General features: G+C 45.7%; 3 protein-coding genes across 3 annotated transcripts; 2 read left to right on the top strand and 1 right to left on the bottom strand.

Annotated features, from left to right (window-relative positions):
- Positions 1–443: 443 nt before the first annotated feature.
- On the top strand, positions 444–7,084 carry osbpl11 (oxysterol binding protein-like 11). Its single transcript, XM_011606261.2, has 13 exons — positions 444–1,027; positions 1,324–1,392; positions 1,474–1,649; positions 1,850–1,929; positions 2,329–2,517; positions 2,774–2,972; positions 3,686–3,831; positions 3,960–4,100; positions 4,390–4,858; positions 5,071–5,257; positions 5,353–5,535; positions 5,641–5,794; positions 6,311–7,084. Exons 1-13 carry the CDS (start codon positions 912–914, stop codon positions 6,365–6,367), a joined length of 2,166 nt encoding a protein of 721 aa, XP_011604563.2. The 5' UTR covers positions 444–911; the 3' UTR covers positions 6,368–7,084.
- A 1,379-nt stretch (positions 7,085–8,463) lies between these two features.
- On the top strand, positions 8,464–10,499 carry LOC101079061 (putative methyltransferase DDB_G0268948). Its single transcript, XM_003966569.3, has 6 exons — positions 8,464–8,928; positions 9,316–9,476; positions 9,594–9,807; positions 9,879–9,982; positions 10,121–10,258; positions 10,338–10,499. Exons 1-6 carry the CDS (start codon positions 8,821–8,823, stop codon positions 10,432–10,434), a joined length of 822 nt encoding a protein of 273 aa, XP_003966618.2. The 5' UTR covers positions 8,464–8,820; the 3' UTR covers positions 10,435–10,499.
- Positions 10,500–10,818: 319 nt separating this feature from the next.
- LOC101067323 (receptor activity-modifying protein 1-like) lies at positions 10,819–13,021 on the bottom strand. The gene is made up of 3 exons (XM_003966521.3): positions 12,831–13,021; positions 11,819–11,957; positions 10,819–11,303 (listed from the first exon to the last, which is right to left on the bottom strand). The coding sequence occupies exons 1-3, from the start codon at positions 12,877–12,879 to the stop codon at positions 11,048–11,050; spliced, it is 444 nt and encodes a 147-aa protein (XP_003966570.1). The 5' UTR covers positions 12,880–13,021; the 3' UTR covers positions 10,819–11,047.
- Positions 13,022–14,020: the final 999 nt, after the last annotated feature.

The following is a 14,020-nucleotide window of genomic DNA, read 5'->3' on the forward strand; positions in this document are numbered from 1 at the left end:
AATAACAATGGTAGTATGGAAGGCGCAGATGGGTCCGGCTGGATTTTACATTATTCCAAGTTGAGATCGGGTAAGAAGCTTAGAGGTTACAGAGGTGATGAACTTATAGTTGTTATCCAGGTTGCACCAGGGCAGAGCCCAAGGTAAGGTTCAGTAATAAACAGTGGTGAAACAAAAGCCGGCAGCTTTGGTCATTGAGGATCAACTGCTAACAATAATAACAGCCATAATAATAATGTTATTGATAAGAATAACAATAATATAATTATACTCAAATGCAATGTATACCTGAACTGGGCCTAACCTACTTATGTCATGTCTGTCGTTTGTTAGGAACAAAACAGGAAAATCATTAGTTTGAAGACTGATTTATGATAACGTTAATTTTGTATCATCATTTATATCTGTGGCGATGACGGAAGCGGCCTGAGCGTGGAGCCTCCACCGGAAGTGACCCGAAGCCGGAGGTCCGCAGCCAGACTCTCAGCACTTTTAATCTCTAAAAGGACTTTCATTTTCTTTCTTGAAGATTATCAACAAAGTTATTTTTTAAAACCTTGGTATATATTTATTATTAATTTAATAGGCACCTAATCTATTGGAGGTGTGACCTCGCGAGCGAGTCACATGATCGTTGCCGAAGCAGTAAATATCAGCACAACTAGCAAACAAGCTATCTTGATACGCGCTTAACTGTCAGATAATGCAATGTTTTATCACCTCAAATTTGCTCTTGTCAGCCAGCTTTGGATAGCTGTCCAACAAACTATGGACCCGGTGTTTTGTTTCCTGTTTTAAAAGAGACGCGTCCACTTTAACACGGAATCCGTGGTGACTTAACAAGCTTGACAGGTTAGCTTAGCGCTAGCTAGCCGAGTTATTACTGAAGACAGGCTCTGTCGCCTCTGACTATGCAAGGGGAATCCACCACATTACGGACCGCTGAAAACGAAGGCAAGCTGGATGTGTTTCCCCAAAACAGGACCCCAGGCTCGGGGAGAGCAACCGCTAAAAGCTGGCAGTACAGGTGAGTAATTGTTCTGCTAACGCACATATCCAGGCTAGTTTGCCCCCCTCTATTTCCATGTGTGTCAGTTACGTTGTTAATGTGTCACCGCAGTTATTTTGTTATATTAGTCACTTTGTGATTTTGTTCTGGCTTCATTATCTCACTTATTCGAGTTGTGAAATGTATTGCTCAATCTTGGAGAGCCCCACTCAATAAAGTTCCAAGGTTGAATTAGGAGTGCAGCTAATATGTTTCTGGGTGTGTCAACGAAAGTATTTTAACAAGTGTTTCTTTGTTTGTTGTTTGCCTGACAGCGACCACATGGAGAATATTGATGGATACCTTATGAAATACACCAATCTTGTAACAGGCTGGCAGTACAGGTGTGCTTATATATAGATATAATTTTTATTTTATTTTTATCAGAGAGGGATGCTGACGTGATGGTTGCTGGATGATTTCAGGTTTTTTGTCCTGAACAATGAGTCCGGCCTGCTGGAGTATTTCGTCAATGAGCAGTCGCGACCCCAGAAACCACGTGGGATGCTCCCATTGGCTGGGGCGGTCATCTCCCCGAGCGACGAGGATTCACACACCTTCACCGTCAATGCCATCAGCGGCGAACAGTACAAGCTCAGGGGTGGGTGCTACCTACCTGCCAACATTCATGTAACTCGTCAGCCGTACCGTCAGGCCTCAACACTCACCGCTGTCCATCAAATGTACTCAGTATTGATCTCGCTTCTGTGATGGCACTCAGGAATCGATGCGGCGTCAGGTTGTCCTTTTGCAAGGGTAATAAGCTTTTTACGCTCTTCTTTTTTTGTTTTTGTCTCACAGCCTCTGATGCCAAAGAGAGGCAGCACTGGGTGAGCAGACTGCAGATCTGCACACAGCACCACACAGAGGCCATGGGCAAGGTATGATGGTGTGTGTTGAATGTTTTCGTGAGGGCATATTTACAGCTGGGCACAATGTCCATTATTGATCCCTTCGCTTTCGTTCTTTTGCTGTACTCAGTTCCATTTTGTTTTGACAGTTTAAGAATGTGCAAAATACAAATCCTAGAACAGAATAGATATGGGTCTGAACGATCATATATTTTTAGATGCATGCTTGTCCCTCATATACTGCATCTAAAAGATTTAATTACCACCATTAATGGTTAAGAAAATCAACTTATTATTCATTCAGATAGGTGGAAAAAGACCTGAAAAGTGTTTCATCCTGTTTTCTTAAAACATCATCTCCATCCTTTTGTAGAAGTTGCCCATAGATGCAAAGGTCCAAGTTCTAACAAAAATGTTTACATCACACAGAGCAACCCCCCTCCAAAGTCCCGGAGCTACTCAATGGCGTCTCAGGGCAGCAGCAGCTCCCCCATGTTAGTACACCGGTCCAACCAAAACCCCGCGTCTTTATTCAGCTGGTCACATACCCACAAGGGGTCATCGTTGTACTCCAGCAAGAGGTCCCTGCTGCCTGACCATCTGCTGGAGGCCAGAGAGGTACAGCAAAATCTTCTTTAATGTTTAGCCTTTACAGTCAGTATTGTGGGGTGCAAGACAGAACATATGTTCCTGCAAGTCATCTGGTAGCTGGTGTAAGACACATGAGGTGTTTTGCAAACAAACACGTGGGTTCATTTTGACACTTGTAAGGTTGTCCACAAGAGGGCGCCCGCCCAAATTCCCCACTAACAACAATGAATAATAATAACTGTGAGTGTGTCGAATTTGAGTTTCCGATGATATTGATTTACAGATGATGAGCCAGGCCCAGGGACAGCACAGGGACCTGATCCAGAGTATCGAGGGCTTGCCGTCATCCACGAGCCTTTCCCCTTTAGACCAGGATCTGCTGATGCTCAAGGCCACCTCCATGGCAACCATGAACTGCCTTAACGAGTGCCTGCAGATCCTGCACCTGCAGCAGGTTGCCAGGCAGAGGAGTTCCCTCGGAGGTCAGTGAAATGAGGTTTTTTTTATGTTTAGGTTGCAAGAGTAAATGAGCAAATTTCTCACTACCAAACAATGAATTGCTCAGTGTGTGGAGTTGTTTTGCTGTATTGAAGGTAAACTGCAGCAATCTGTGACATCTGCTTTTTTTGGTAACAAGACATCACATGGTTAAAATGTCCATTTGCAACACGGTGTGGGCAGAACAGAACAGAGGGCAGCTACAGATCATGAGGTAGAGTTTGTAATCATTAACAGGTGCTCTTTTATCTGGAGCCTTTCTCTTTAGGGATGATTTTAAATCGGAAAATGTCAAAGCCGTGGCCCACTTTTTCGCAACAGATCTCGTTACTATGTTTTTTTCATGAGGCCCGGCTAACTTCGGTAACCAATCCGATCCAGGTGAATGTGTATAAGCTCAGCCCACCTTGTCACGTACATACGGAAAAGGTTGAACCAATCAAAGCATGTGGATCCCTTCCGTCAGTTGAGACAGAGTATCCCGATACTCTGATCGCAGGAGGAGTAAGGTTACATTTAAGGGCAGCTGGCTGAAGAATTGCCATCTGGCCACCCACCAGACGAGTTTTTGTGAGGCTTTTTGGGTGAATGGAGGGCTGGGTGCAGACCCACGGATGACTGAGAGTTCTTCGGAGGGTGGCGGGTGAGTTCCTAAGGACCTCTAAAAGTGCTGCTGTGTGCTCTCTGTCCATGGCAGGACCTACGATCGAGTGGCTGGAGCCCAAGCTGCCGGACCTCCTGAAGAACGGCAGTGGCTCTCTGGGAAGCTTCACGACAGATGAGGGGGCGTTGGAGGGGACGCGCCTGGACCTGAACAGCACAGAGTTTTCCAGCTTCTCTGGGGTAAGAACACAGAAGCCCCAGCTGCAGATCCAGAGGTTGAAGTCGAGATGGTTTGCAGAAATGATTGTCCCCTGTGTGTCAGGTTACTTTCAGCGTTTCACCTGTTGCTCACCATGTCTTCGTCTCAGGAACAGGAAGACATCAGCGCAGAAGATGAAGTGGAGGACAGTTTCACAGATGAGGAGGAGGACCTGGGTGCTGTGGAGGAAGAGCGCAGTGTTATCTTACACCTGCTGTCACAGTTGAAGCTGGGGATGGACCTCACACGGGTGGGTAGAGTTCCACCTAAAGCTACTGCAATACAACCCCCCCGGCACCACCAGCGGTTCCAACAACTTTCTCTCATTGGTCATTGTGACTTGAATTGTTCCAACCTAGGTGAACGTTTTAGAATTTTATGGCAGTAGGTTTCCTTTGACAAGGTACAGCAGAATATCAAGAAACATCTATTCAGTTCAGTTTGGTTTTAATACCGCGACAATAATGGACTTTGAATTGTTAGTTAATGTTATGCTAACAGTTATCATGTTTCCTGGATTGTTTTGACTCACCATCCAGGTGGTCCTCCCCACCTTCATCCTAGAGAAGCGCTCCCTGCTGGAGATGTACGCTGACTTCATGTCACACCCGGACCTCTTTGTGGCCATCACCGACGGCAGCACCCCAGAGGACCGCATGGTCCGCTTTGTGGAGTACTACCTCACGTCATTCCACGAAGGACGCAAGGGCTCCATTGCCAAGAAGCCCTACAATCCAATAATTGGAGAAACCTTTCACTGCTCCTGGACAGTCCCCAGGAACATGGAAGGCTCCAAGGATTCCTTACAAGGAAGTCCAGACCCATCTGCCACAGCCTCTAGCCAGGACCCATATCTGCTGCGCTTTGTGGCAGAGCAGGTGTCCCACCATCCACCCGTCTCTGGATTCTATGCTGAATGCCAGGAGAGGCGGATGTGTGTGAACACACATGTGTGGACCAAGAGCAAGTTCATGGGAATGTCCATCGGTGTGTCCATGATCGGAGAAGGTTAGCCTTTTTATGTCCCGTAGTCTCTTTCAGGAAAATGTAGTCAGCGAACGACATAAAAAGGATTTTAGATTGTCTTTTATTCGAGCGCTCCAGTGTGAAAGCATGTCATTAAAAGTGTCTGTCAATAAAGTAGAGCAGTTGTATATTAATGGTGTAAATACTTTTCACGATTGATTCATCACCCTCCTGTCGGTTGGCTTCATCTGCAGGATGTTTGCATTTGCTGGAGCACGATGAGGAGTACACGTTCACGCTACCCTGTGCGTACGCCCGCTCCATCCTCACCGTCCCCTGGGTAGAACTAGGCGGCAAAGTCAACATCACCTGCGCCAAGTCGGGCTACTCGGCCGTCATCACCTTCCAGACCAAACCATTTTATGGTGGCAAGTTGCACAAGTGAGTCCCCGGCAGACTCGTGTCTTCCGCAGCCTCGGCTACAAATTCGAACACCTGTTCCACTCAAATGTAACCCTGTTATCAACTTAATTCAGGGTAACGGCGGAGGTGAGGCACAACAGCACCAACACGGTGTTCTGCCGTGTGCAGGGTGAGTGGAATGGTGTGTTGGAGTTCAGCTACACCAGCGGGGAGACAAAGCTGGTGGATGTCACCAAGTTGCCTGTCACCAAGAAGAGAGTCAGGCCGATTGAGAAGCAGGGCCCGACAGAGTCCAGGTCAGAGCAATGGAGGGATTTCCTTTCATCATGTTGCGGGGCAAGAATCCAAAGCCCGAGTGTTCTGTGGTTTCTTACCAATAAACCAATTTCTCTGCGTTTCAGGCGCCTGTGGCAGAATGTGACCGCATCTTTACGGGAGAAGGACATTGAGAAAGCCACTGAGCACAAAAGGCTTCTGGAGGAGAGGCAGAGGACGGAGGAGAGGCACCGTGCTGAGACTGAAACCCCCTGGAGGACCCGACACTTTGACAATGACGTGAGCACTTTATCTAAATTAATGGGAACTCTAAGAACCTCATATTACTTGTTTTCTTCTTCTGTCAGCTTCTTCCTCAAGGGGTCGCCACAGCGTCTCATCCTGCATTTCCCCCGAGGACATCCTCTTTTCTCACCATAATTCATGTCCTATCTAATTAGGTGCACATGTCTAGTCTTAGGTCTCCTGCTGAGCAGTTCCTTACTCAGCGTCTCTCTACAAATACATTAACTGGCCCTCTAGATATGTCCAAACCGTGTCACTCTGCTTCTCAATATCCTCAAACCATCACTTTCTCCCTCTCTGCCTGCCTCATGTTATGGGTTGTAAATTTGTGAACGTACCTATAAAAGTACACCACGCAACTGTGCATGCTTTCCTGATTGATTTGCAATTCATATTAGACAGTATAAGTCAAAGTGTAAATAACCATAATATTGGGAGAAACTACCAGAAGCGCCCCCTAGGGGCTATTGATCATGTGAAAACGGGTTTGACACGTTGCTCCTTCTGCAGGGGGAAGGCTGGATGTACCACAAACCACTATGGAAGAACTCTGCCTTCAAGTCCTAGTTGCCTCACTCCTTGGATGTTGCTCCAGCTTCAGGAATGTGCGCGTGCGTCGTCACTCGTGGTTGATGGTTATTGGTGGGCACTGATTTGCAGACATTGCAACATAGGGAGACGGAGAGCAACGACACATCCTCTGATCCCTCACATGACCTTCACAAAGCCTCAACGTACAAGATTTTGTAGTGCTGATCCTTTTTTTCCAGTGAAAGCACATTCTTGTACAGTTGACAGTTCTGTATTTATGCAGCCTTACGATAGTTTGACGAATGAGGTTCTACGATGGGGTTTTGTTGATGAAGCTTTCTTTTTTAAAGCGGTATTATTACACTTCGGTTGAGCTTCTGATGATTTTTTTTTTAAGATCCATAAGAGCGGGTAAACTTAATCACTGCGCTGTTGCCTCACAACGTGATAATGCAACACAACTGTTGTAACTTGGACTTAGCTGTTGAATGAATAACTACCGTCATAATTTAAAACTCTTTAAAAATGGCGGACTGTATGAATATTTTATGCTTGAACAAATACAAACCTTTTTTTTTAAACTTGTGCTTTCCTGCAGTTACGCGTGTGATTCGATTACATTTCAATTGTAACGACACTGCATCCTTGCTCACGTGTTGCATGATGTTGATCGGTGCACGACAGAATGTAACAAAGTGTGTCTCATCTACTTCAAACCTTTGTTCATTAAAAAAGTGAGAACTTTAAAGGAAATCATTCCAGTTGGTAATTGTCCTCAAGAGCCTTTACACACGCAACTCACTCAAGTGGCAGCTACGGTAATCAAATCTGGCCACGTGTTACATGTAATAGTTGGTGAAGGATTTAGTTTAAGCGCGTGAAAGTTTATCTTTGTAACTATATTTGGAAATTGGAAAATAAAGAATGGCAGGTTGATATTACAACCCCAATACACATTTACCTATACATTTCAACAAAAAAAAGACATCAGACAATACATGAGATAACCAAGATCAGTACAATAGTCAGAACCATGAAAGACGCCATCAACACCTATGTCACCATCATCATAATCACCAGCACATCAAAACCCTAGGTGACCGTCATCATCCTCATTTACAACAGTAGTCCCAATAGGATTCCAATGCTGCTATCTACCTCCTGGACCTGAGTTTAGCAGGGAAATGGCAGCGGGAATGAATGATCTCCTTTTTTTTATGATCAACTTTTTTATTTTCAATGAATGATCTCCTAAATCTATTGCTCTTTATAGCAGGAAATGTGAACCGAGACCCAGAAGGAAGAATCTGGAACTCAGTGAAGGGGGTGGGGACCAACTGCTAGTATAGATTTGGCCTTCCTCAGCACCTCTCTATTATACAAGTCAGTGAGGCTACTTAGCGGGACACCCAAAATTTTACTACTAACCTTCACTATTTTGGAAAGAGCATTCCTAGAACTTAAACTAAGATTCCCGAACCAACAGATAAAAGAAAATTCGTACAGCATTGTGGCATATCAGGAATATTTGACTAGGCAATAATCTCATGGTGATTCAAACCTCCTAACGTGATTTTATTGAATGTACTGCAGCCAGTAGGCAGCTGGAACAATTGTCCCTTTTCTCCGGGTGCTTGTTTTTTCGGTATGAAGAATTCACATCATACTACAACAGTAATAAAGCAGCTTTATTATGGGTGGCTGCCACAATTTTGTGTGCAAACAAATAAAAATTAATTCCAGATCTTCCTCGATATATCGCTGGTGCTTCCTGGTCACAGGTCAGCAGATCCCAGAAAAGGTCTGGGTGGAGTCTGTCACCACCTGCAGCTCCTCCCTTAGCAGTACTGGACATATCTATTGACTTTACATGTCCTGCATTATCACGTAAATAAATATTTCCTTTGAAAAGTCATCCTCCATCAGTTGCTCTCTCGAAGTAGCATAATGAACACTTCCTTTTAAGAAATGGGTTGATGGACTGCAGCTATTAATATTTCCTCTAGAGTATTTCTGCCCCCCAAAAGCAAAATCATTATGCAAAATATTTATGCGACAATAATCCCACCTGCTGCGATACAGGTGTGATTCAGGTTCTTCTGGGGGGAAAAAACATTGTTTCTTATTTTCTGCTGAGACCAGATATTTTGACACATTTGACGGACTTTTTAATTGGACGGCACGTGACATCGTGTACACAAAATAAAAGCAAAAGAACCCGGAGGTTTCTGTCCGTATTAACAAAAATGGGGCGTTTCCGTCACAAGAACAATCGAAATTTCCATATGAAAGGTTCGTAATTTAAATTCCTGTCGAAGCCTCGGGCACACAGGCGGGCCCTGGGCTCATCAGCCAATCAGAATCGAGAGTCCGGTCAGCTGTTGCCCAGCTTTGGCCACGTCTGATTGGCTGTTCCCAGTCCGGCTCGCAGGGTGAACAAGGTGACAGAGTGCAAGTGCTGGTCCGGACTGGGACTGTCAGTCAGAATTATGGCCGTACGTCGGTTTGAGGGGAAAGATCACGCGGCTGCGTACCTGCAGTTCAGAGTGGCACCGCAGGACCTAATCAGCAGGATTCTGAAGTTCGTCAACCAAAAGGTAAAGACATAGAACAACTCGAATGAACTCGAATCTCCCAACTACCGCACTGCTGCATCATTATTACTATGAGCATGCAAGCATAAAAATCATACAACAATGAATGACTTTTCTGACATTTTCTCGGGATGCAGTATGTAATATTAACTTTTAATAACAAATCCCGAAAGTTTCAAAGGTGTCCGCGCTAATATTTATGTGTGTTTATACATAACCAGTATAAGTAGACACTTTGCCCACTAGGATCAGCCTATTTGCAAGGTTGGTTCACCATGACAACCATTTAACCCTCCAACAGGTCACATCTGCAGCGCTCCTGCAAACCACTATCAGTACCGCGAAACATCCCATAATATTAAAATGCCTGCGTAAAATCCGTCCTTGCAGACCACAGAACGGCTCCAGCTTGCTGTGGACGTGGGCTGCGGTCCAGGCCAGGGTACCGTACTCTTGGCGCCGTACTTCACCAAGGTAGTCGGGATCGACGTCAGCCCCGCCCAGCTGGAGATGGCTCTGACCAAAACCAACCCTCCAAATGTGTCATACAGGTTAAATGTGTCTGAGGACGCCAATTAGTCTACATTGTAGACTTTCCTTCTCTAAAAATTGTGTTGAATAATGATAATAATTATGAGCTGATTGTAAAGTGGGCCTCTGTCCCTCAGCCAAGGTCCTGCGGAAGAGCTCCCTTTTGGTCCAGGTGAGGTGGATCTGGTGACGGCCATGACGGCGGCTCATTGGTTCGAGCGACGGAAGTTCCTCGTGGAGGCCGACAGGGTGCTCAGGCCCGGAGGCTGCCTGGCTCTCCTGAGCTACTCCATGAACATGGATCTAGAATACGGAGACGTCTCCACCGAGCTGAATGCCATCTGTAAAGAGGTACATCCGAGTCTCAAACCTCTAGCAACTTTCTGAAGACAAAGATAAGCCACCGCTCACTTTCCCCTCAGTTTTATGCCGCCTTGCTTCCTTTCCGAGATCCCTACCTTGGATCGAGCTCCAAGAAGATCTACGCCGACATGTTTGACTCCTGTTCGTATCCAGACAAAGAGTGGTGAGTGTCGCGCTCAGTGTGCACCCGCCTCACACTGAAGTCACACCGAGGTCCCCCCCCTCCACGCGACCTCCACGCCTCTTCTCCATCAGCTCTGATGAAACGATGGAGGATTTGATTGTTTCTTTTCACCTCCAGGAACGACAGCCTCTTGGTTAAGAACACCTTGACGCTGGGTGGATACATCAAGATGGTGGAGACCTTCTCCTCCTACCAGAGAATGCTTCGAAACAACCCCGCTGAGGCCAAAGGTCTCTCGGACGACATCCAGAGCAGGTGAGTCGGGCCCCTCGCACGGAGGGGGAAAGGGGGCTGCGTCCAAACCGTCCCTGCCGACGATTCTCTGCCATTTCAGGTTGATGTCCGCCATGAAGGTGTCTTCTCCTGACACCGAGCTCACGGTGATTGTCAAGTACTTCTACTGGTTTGCACGGAAGCCTTCATCTGACTGATGAAGTCCTGGAAAAGTCTCAAAACGTCTTACAAATAATATATAGTTAAGATAAAAACAAAAAAATGATTCTCCCTTAGCTTGGATGTGACATCTGTAGCTGGTAGCTATTAACTCATCTTGTTAGCGCACGTTTTAGGAGGATCGCTCGACGTCCCCATCAGAGATGGGAAATAATGTCACACCCATGTTGAGCACTTTTCCATTCTCAAGAACACATCAAACAGTTGTCACATCGAATAACAATATAATAAATAATAATAAGGTGATCCCAAACTGTGAACGAAGTTCAAAAGCCGGTTCGTCATTCAATGGCAGTTTTCCCCGATCAATTCCATAGTTCCCAAAGAGTAAAAGCAACTTATGAACGAGGGTTTTACGTGTATTTTTTTCCTTCACATTGTCTTTATTTCTGTTTTAGTTTAATTCTAATGCCAAAATGATAAAAAATAGTCTCAGGTAAGTGCATCAAATTTACTACAGATCGCCGGATTAGCGTCGGCCTTCTGATGGCGCGTCAGTAATGTCGTGAGTTAATCGCAACGTTTTCTGTCCCTGCAACGAGTCCAAACCTAGAACTTATTTACAAGCAGCCGTAACGCAGAATCTGCTCCCTACAACACCCCCTCCGTGCGTTTACTCCGCCACACCATCAGGGCCGTCATGAGCAGGGTGACCAGCACTGGGACGGCGATGAACGGCGCCAGAATGCTTGGGGGTGGGTCGTGGATGAGCCGTCCGGTCAGGGCGCAGTTGTGGAAGTAGCTGCGGTGAATCTGCATGAAGAAGCGGTCGACCATCTGGTTCGGCCAGAAGCAGCCCACCCTGTGGGCCACCTGGTGGGTGCAGTTTGTCAGGTCCTCGTATATCCTGCAGGGGGCGACAACACGCAGCTCTAAATAATGCGTCTGAAAGAAAAAGGCTGTCTCCTGTCACTGAAACTCTCTCCGGGTGTCTTTGAAATGTCCTCTCAGAGTGTGAGGGGATTCCTGTCGTCGGAAAAAGGGATTTCTAAAATTACCAGTGGACTTACCAGATCTAAATATAGCCGATAGGTGGTCGAGGGCAGGGGAAATTAAATACATTCTGGTCTTCTCATGCATTGCTGCCTTCATACCAGGGTGAATCCTGTTCTCGGTGGCCTAATGCTCAGGAGGCTTTCCTTCTTTCATTTCAGATAAATCCACGTGACTCATCAGGCTTACAAACGCACTTACAGAAATAATTGAACACATCACGAATTGGACCTGATATTAGCTTGAATTCGACCAACACGATATTTTTCCATTGCTCTGAGGTTCAAAACATCTAAAAGCTATCTCCAGACCTATTCCTCTGGTTTTGGTAGGTTTTAAAGATGATTCTGAGAATTCCACTGTACTCACTTCATGGTGTCTGGCCAACTGCACCACAGGCCTGGATCCAGTCCTCCCAAGTCCAACCTGAAGTTGGCCAGGCAGAGATCGTGGATCGTCCTCTCATACAGACTTCTGTTGCAGCCAGACACCAGTGGAAGAACATGAGCTAAAAGTTGAAAATAAAAAAGTAAAAACAACAATTTGGCATGTGAGCTAAACGCTAACTCAGACATTCAACGTCTGCAGAGATCCAATAGAACCGCTCTGTCAATCTGGATCATTCCCACACACAAGGTCAAGTCCTGGCTGTTCCCATCAGACCCTCCATCAGGCTCCAACAAAGAATTTTAATTAGGAGTCACAATCGCATTTGTTCCCATCACAAATGCGTCTAAACCCCGTCCTAATATGGAGGCTGGCTCGCGGCGGTCCTGCCGGACCTGCACCTGAATGTAACACCAGGAGAGGCAGCTTAAGCTGGGAGACCCCCCGTGGAACAAACAGGTCGGAGAAAGGTGGCGGATCTGCACCTGCGCCGCCGTGATAAGGCCCCGCCGTGTTTGGTCGACCCCAGATGGCGCTCTGGAGCACCCGCAGGAAGGTTGCATATGGAAGCCTCAATAAAAGGCTATACAAAGACGGGGGAGGGGGTCACATGATCAGCCTGTGTACCCCAAGAACACCGTAAACATGTCTGAATGCAACAGGATTTGCAGGCACAGGAACAGTTTTGGATTTTCTTAATTGCACTCATGTTGGCACAATCTTTTTAATATTTGATTATTTATTTTAGATACGCTCAAGGACTATTTGTCACTCCTTTTGTCCCTCTTCATCACAGTGCATCCTTGGCTAATATTAGCACACATTTATTTTGAGGGGCCTGACAAATCTATCATTCCACTGCATTCACACACAAGATTAATCACAACATTTCTGACTTTAGCGTCCGAGAATGAAACATCGCCATGGAAGTGAGCTATATTTAGCTAAGTTCAAGCTGTCTGGACAAAACTAACTCACTCCCGCAAATACTCACCTGCCATCCACAACATGAATCCAGCTTTAAGCAGCGACGTTCTCTCCATGCTGAAGGCCGTGCTCCCTTCCTCAGCTACGCACACCTCATTCTTCTAACTAGCAAACCTATTCAAAACAGCTTGTTGTGTGCGTCTGACGAGCCCCTTGACCTTCCACTGTGGCTGCCTCCTTCCCTCAGCGCAGCGCCAATCATAGACACTGACATCTGATCCTTCTACAGCGTGGAGCTGCTCACACTGGGGACAAAACAGATGACAGACCTCCTGCCAGTGAATTCGCCGCATGACTTAAAGGTCCAGCATGTGGGATTCTAAACCTACGGCTCCAAATGCAAAGAAATACACACAAAACATGCTTTTATAGTGTTTGCCACTTTCAGGTTGTGTAAATGAATGTTGAGTAGGGTCCCCTCCATGTGTTAGAACGTTTCTACGAGAGCCTGAAAGGACGATCTGAATTTATTTTGTAAATTACTGTTTCTTCATATCGCTTTGGAATTCATTCTATGACTCTTATATTGAGATTTGTCATGTCAGAACAGAAATATCTGTTCAGAACGTGCAAGAAATGCCATTTTGTATCTTCGAGGCCTGATAAAGAGATGGCGATAAAAGCTAGTCAGTTCACATAACCTGTGTTTTTGCAACTAGATGTCGCCAAATCTTACACACTGACATTTGTATTAAATTCTATTTGTGATGGAGGACTGTTGCCGATAACCAGAGTTAGCGTTGGTATTCACATCTAATGTCTAGTAGTTTTATCTGCAGATTTGTGCACACCCACGGTTGATTAGTATTCTCACTGCTGCTCAGCTGTTGTTGTGCTGCCACCGAGAAGGAGAGAGGGAGCTTAAATCCCACGACTCACATAAATGTTTTCATGTGTCTCCTGCTCTGGTGTGCGAACTGACAGCCATTTTCCCTCTGGTCCATATTTTAATTGGTAGATTTGTTTGCTGGCGCTAATTTGATTATTTTTCCAACACTCTAGAGTCTTTTACATCATTCAACACTGGTTAACGTGCTTGCAAAGGGCCCTTTTAATGAGTAAACAACGCTGATTTTGAAACTTTTGTTTGAAGACAACCTCCCCCTGGACACTGATGGGTTTATATCTCTAATTCCTTGAGAAAAAAAAAGTTAATAAACATATTTCTTGTAAACATACAGGGGAGGAAAAAATATA

Source organism: Takifugu rubripes, chromosome 8, assembly GCF_901000725.2.
Source record: "Takifugu rubripes chromosome 8, fTakRub1.2, whole genome shotgun sequence".
Classification (NCBI taxonomy): Eukaryota; Metazoa; Chordata; class Actinopteri; order Tetraodontiformes; family Tetraodontidae; genus Takifugu; species Takifugu rubripes.